The 5531-nt window shown below is 40.7% G+C and overlaps 1 protein-coding gene across 2 annotated transcripts; it reads left to right on the top strand.

Annotated features, from left to right (window-relative positions):
• The first annotated feature begins 2071 nt into the window (after window positions 1–2071).
• On the top strand, window positions 2072–4144 carry ddx28 (DEAD (Asp-Glu-Ala-Asp) box polypeptide 28). 2 transcript variants are annotated; one of them, XM_079867918.1, is made up of 2 exons: window positions 2072–2148; window positions 2274–4144. In XM_079867918.1, the coding sequence occupies exon 2, from the start codon at window positions 2346–2348 to the stop codon at window positions 3912–3914; it is 1569 nt and encodes a 522-aa protein (XP_079724044.1). In that variant the 5' UTR covers window positions 2072–2148; window positions 2274–2345; the 3' UTR covers window positions 3915–4144. The 2 variants fall into 2 exon arrangements, with proteins under 2 accessions (XP_079724044.1, XP_079724043.1); XM_079867917.1 differs by having other exon boundaries at window positions 2073–4144.
• Window positions 4145–5531: the final 1387 nt, after the last annotated feature.

Genomic DNA, 5531 nt, shown 5'->3' on the forward strand with positions numbered 1-5531 from the left:
CTAGAAATGACTTCAAAAGTGGTAAAAGTTGGTCAAACTGTACATTTTGTGCCTCCAATATGTGCAGTGCAGGGGGTGTTCCAGGACAGGTTTGCAAACCCCTTACCTAGATAAACTTGATGTGGGGCACCAAAAGGCTAACCTGACACATCTGTTTGAACTGTGAAAAGGAATTAAAAAAGTGGCATAATGGTTGATTCATTTATTTTCTCTTTTCAAAGGGCCGTTGGGAGAGCGACAACAGAGGAGTGAGAAGCTGCACTGTTATTGTTTTGTTTGTGAAATAGTTAATTTTTCTGATATGCATATATAACTTTGTGATACTTGTACTTGCTTAATAAAGTAACTTTAAAAGTGAACTACTGGTTTCTGTTCATTGAATACCTTTAACATTTTAGTGTAGTTTTTTTGTATTTAGAGGTTTACTGTAAATAAGGTAACCCAAACAGACAAATATGGTAGCCCATATATATACCCGTTGTGGCCCATAAGAGCCCTAGATAAGACCTATCTGTGTCCCATCATCAACCCATGTGGGCAGACTCCTGTAGGCCCTAAATGGGAGCTTCCTAGGTTACCCATATGGGCCCGATATGGAGCCCATCAAGAGTCCATCATCAACCCATCTGGGCTAACCCATGTGGGGCCTCCATGGAAACTGAGGACAAAATTAGCTGGGTCCCAGTTGGGTAGCCCAGGTGGGCCCCAGATATCAGCCCAAGTGCAACCCCTTTGGGCCCCATGTGGGTTTGTTGGCTGGGAGGCTCCATTACCTTGTATCTTACGTTATGGCCCCGTAGAAGCAGTTTTTGTACAAATAGGCTAATGATTGCGTCATAACCACGCGACTCTCTGTCGCACAGTAGAGAAATTACCGTATGGACAGGAGGAGAAGCTTGCGTGCAATCGGGGGGACGTGGAGGCAAAATGACAAAATAATTAATCAGAATACTTAGCAAATGTTGCTCATAGCTCATGGACACCTCCTACTCACACTCTCCGTCTCTGCAAGTTTCGGAAGGGAATGATTCAGATTTCTCTTGGCACAGCTATAGAAGACAGACAGGTTGCTCACGTCACATCTACGCCGTCAAGCTCAGTTTGAGTCTGCGCAGTACGCTCGGCCATCAGGAAGTGAGTGCTTCTAATTGACTTCACTTTTCTCTGTTGAATCCAATGGGGTTGCTGTGTCCATTTCTTTTACTGTCTATGAGACGGGCTGAATTAAAATGCATTCACTCTCTGACATTAGGTGGCAGCGCTTATGGAAGAGCAGCGACATAGCGTTGCCTTGGTTCCCGATTTAAACAAATCTGCACTGCACTGAGGTAAGAGGAAAATAAAATCCTGGAAAGTTGAATTTAAAAAAAAAAGAAGAAAGAAAATGTCATCGAAACTTCTCTTTAGGGATTTTAAAATAGATAAGAAATTGAATATTTATATTTTTCTTTCAATATTTTGAGCATCACGAACTCCTGTCGAGCTTGCTGTGCCTGTTAAGTTACAGTATTTTCTGTGCTTTCCCTTACCAAAATTAACCATGGTTTTATTATAGTAACCATGTTTTTTTTTTGATTGCCAGTTGTATCAGTTTACTACAAATACAATGGTTAAACTATAGTGTAGCAAAACCATGGTTTATTTGTGGATACATGGTGGAACTACAATAACCATGTTTTATTTGTTATGGTAAATTTTCTTTATCTTTGCGCCTGTCTTGAGCGTGTCCTATCTCCGGCCATGTGTTAACGAATATTTCCACAAAACAAATACATGTTCTAGAATAAAGAACATTAGTTTTGCACTCTTAAAAATTATTTTATGCTTCCACTATTTCTTAATATGAATCACTCCCTGTCCATGTTCTAGACAATGTTTGAAAATGAAATAAATCGCTTTCTGTATTCCTCAAAGTCGCTTTAGATAAAATCGTCTGTTTAAATAAATGTAAATAAATTGCAGAAATAGCAAGAGTAGGCAAGTACGCGGTTATGAATTCAACAATGGTCATTTCACATTTGAACAATGGGGCTTTAATTTTGACATTAGCCCGCTGTGTTTGTAAACGTCATCATCCTGTGCCCGGACAAACTAAGCGCATGGGTGCATGTGAGATCAATGTTTTTTCCGCATTTGTCACATTAAAAGGTACTTCTCTTATCCGTTTGTGTATTAAACAGGACATACGATATTCATTTTCGTTTGTACTCGTATCCACAATGCAGGCAGTGAAGTTAAGACGCTGTGCCTTTCTAATTTCCAAACTCTCGCAGGCAACACGCTGTTCTTCTAGTTCGCAGCCTGGCAGGGGACAGACCGCGTCCATTAGTGCGGGTCTACGCAGAATGACAACAGCTAGCTCACAGCCTGTTGTGATCCGCATCCCGAGACCCATGCAAGAACATATAGAGAACGTCAAACAGATGCAAAGCAAGAAGTTTGACAGGCTGCCAACAGTCAAGCCGGGCAGACTATTGATCAAGAGCAAGAACCCGCAGCTAAACCAGTCTGTAGGCTATACACTTGGAAAATTTGAACAACCTGTTCTGACATCAAAGGGATGGAAGAGTAACAAAACGTTAGGGGATTACTTCTCCATAAATAGCATCCAGAGTGCTCCACCATCCATGCTCAAGCAGAAGGACAAGGGTAATGACATAGCTTCCACCACTAAAAAGACATTTAATTGCTTTCACATTTGTCCAGAACTGGTTGAGACTTTACACAGTCAGAATATAATTCACCCCACCACAGTGCAGATGCAAACCATTCCTAAAATACTAAAAGGATGCAATATTCTCTGCGCTGCAGAGACAGGAAGTGGAAAAACACTCGCTTACCTCCTTCCCATAATCCACAGGCTGCAGGAGGTGCCGTTCACAGACTCTGAGAGAAACATTCGCGCTGTGGTCGTTGTTCCATCACGGGAACTAGCAGAACAAGTGACATCTGTAGCTCGATCAATCAGCCAACGGTTTGGAATAGTGGTCAAAGTCGCAGGAGGTGGGAGAGGTGTGGGAAACATCAAAGCGGCGTTCACTCATGGTCAGCCGGATGTTTTAGTGGCCACACCTGGCGCTCTGCTAAAGGCTCTCCAGAAGCGGTTCATCAGCTTGAGCGAACTAAACTTCCTAGTCATCGATGAAGCCGATACTATGTTTGACGTCAGTTTTGCGGGCTTGCTTGAGGATATTTTTTCGCACACCCAGGTGGCGTCCAGACTCTCAGAGACAGTTGGGCTTGATCATAAAGCTCAGCTGGTTGTGGTGGGAGCCACGTTTCCGGGTGGTGTAGGAGAGGTCCTCAGCATGGTGACTGACCTGGCCAGCATGGTGATCGTTAAAAGCCGGATGCTACATCATCTCATGCCGCATGTAAAGCAGACGTTTCTCAGGATCAAAGGTGCAGACAAGATTCTAGAGCTTCATCAAGCTTTGAAGAAGGCTGAACTGGAGCATAAAGGCGTTCTGGTGTTCTGTAACTCGGCTTCCACTGTCAACTGGCTGGGCTATTCGCTGGAGGAGATGGGTGTTCGTCATATGAGGCTCCAGGGAGAGATGCCTGCAACCATGAGAGAGGGAATTTTCAGGAACTTTCAAAGAGAGAGTGTTGATGTTCTAATATGCACTGACATTGCTTCAAGAGGTTTGGACACACAGAGGGTTGGACTTATTGTCAATTATGACTTCCCAGAGACCCACACAGATTACATCCACCGGGCAGGGCGCGTGGGTAGAGCAGGTGGCTCCGGCGGAGGGGAGGTGCTGAGCTTCGTTACTCACCTGTGGGATGTGGAACTTGTGCAGAGAATAGAGACAGCAGCCAGGAGGAGAACATCTTTACCAGGGATGGAGTCAGAAATTCAGAAACCCAGCAATAAAACTGATGTTAAAGAAATGGAGAAAAACAAATAGGTGGTTAAAGTATGATCTACAAATCAGCCTTATTAAAAATGTTAAATGTTTATTGTATATTTGTTGTTTGAACCTTTAAAATAAACATGTTAAAATAACGTTTTGTCCTAAAGCTTCTGTTCACATTTGTATTAGACATCTTAATGGGATAGTTCACCCAAAAAAGAAAATTCTGTAATCATTTATCACATCATTCTAAACCTGTATGACTTACTTTCTTTTGTACACAAATGATCAAAAAAAAAAGAAAAGAAAAGTTTATTTATTTATTTATTTGACCCCCAATGACTTTCAAAAATCTTCACAATATATTTTCTTATGTGTTCTGGCCAAGAAAGAACACCATGTAGGTTTGGTATTATTTGGTTCTTTGTGCATTTGTTGTTTTCAACCTTTACTAAACATTTAAGAACATTTTGGCCTAAAGCTACACATTTGTACACAAGCTAAAATGTACACATTGTTATTAGACATCTTAAGGGCTAGTTCACCCCAAAATCTAAATTCTGTCATCATTTAAATCATGTCTGAAAGCGCATATCTTAGTAAGTATTTCCTACTCTAGGAAGAACACCAGAACACCTTTATTCTTCAGTTTGGCCTTACTTTGGAACTGTTAAAAAATATGTTTTATATAGTTTGAATGTGTATAGTATGAATGTATTCCACACATACTACATTTGTCATGTTGTTATTGTCATGTGACCTACAGTGTCAGTTGCATCGCTTGACTCGCTTCACTGCTATTCATGATGCTATTCACTGTAATTCCTATCCCGTGGCCTCATGGGATAGTAAAGTGTCCATCAGATGCTCACTTCAGAATAGCACTAAACATTTACGAACATTTTGGCCTAAAACTTCTTTACATTTAGACTGAATGTTGTTTTTCATTTGAAAATGTTTGCAGTGACCTCTCACTGTTATATTATGCAAGGTATTTGACACTGAACAATAAATTGTACAACAAACAGACTAATTTAAGGAAGCTGTAAGTGGTGCTAAGACAAAAACACATTTAAATAGCAAGGTTGTCAGTTTTCCTGTTTTATTGGTTGATGTGATGTTGGTTTATTTGCATTGTTATTTCAGTGGTGCTAATGCTGCATCTTTTGCCTAATGGGAATGAATGTGATATAGAGGTCTAAAAGTGAGGCTTCATGCTTCACTACCAACTGTTTATCACGGCACAACAGGAGGGTTGCCATGAGATAAATTTGAACTTTGCTGCAGTGTTATTGAGAAGAGGGTCTTTCATAACATTGATTAGAGAAGACGTAAACAGGGAGCTGTGAAGAAAAAGCAACCTGGCCAAGCAGAACTACTCTCTTATGAAGTAAATGTACACGTTCTTGTTTTTTCAAGTCCATTTTGTGAGATTCATGCTTTAATGTATGAAAGACAGACAAACACTCATGCAAATGCCCTTGAGGTGCATAATGTTATTGACTTGTAGAGTACAGCAACATTTTAGCTTTGAAATGCAACAAATACTTTTGGGTTTAATTGTACACTCCATTTAAAGGTTCATTTGGTTCATCAGAAATGCAGAAGGAGATCATTTTAGTGAAAGTGTTGAAAAAAAGAGGATGTTTAGGCTATATGTGGATCTGCTTT

This window comes from Squalius cephalus, assembly GCF_949319135.1.
Source record: "Squalius cephalus genome assembly, chromosome: 3".
NCBI classification, from domain to species: Eukaryota; Metazoa; Chordata; class Actinopteri; order Cypriniformes; family Leuciscidae; genus Squalius; species Squalius cephalus.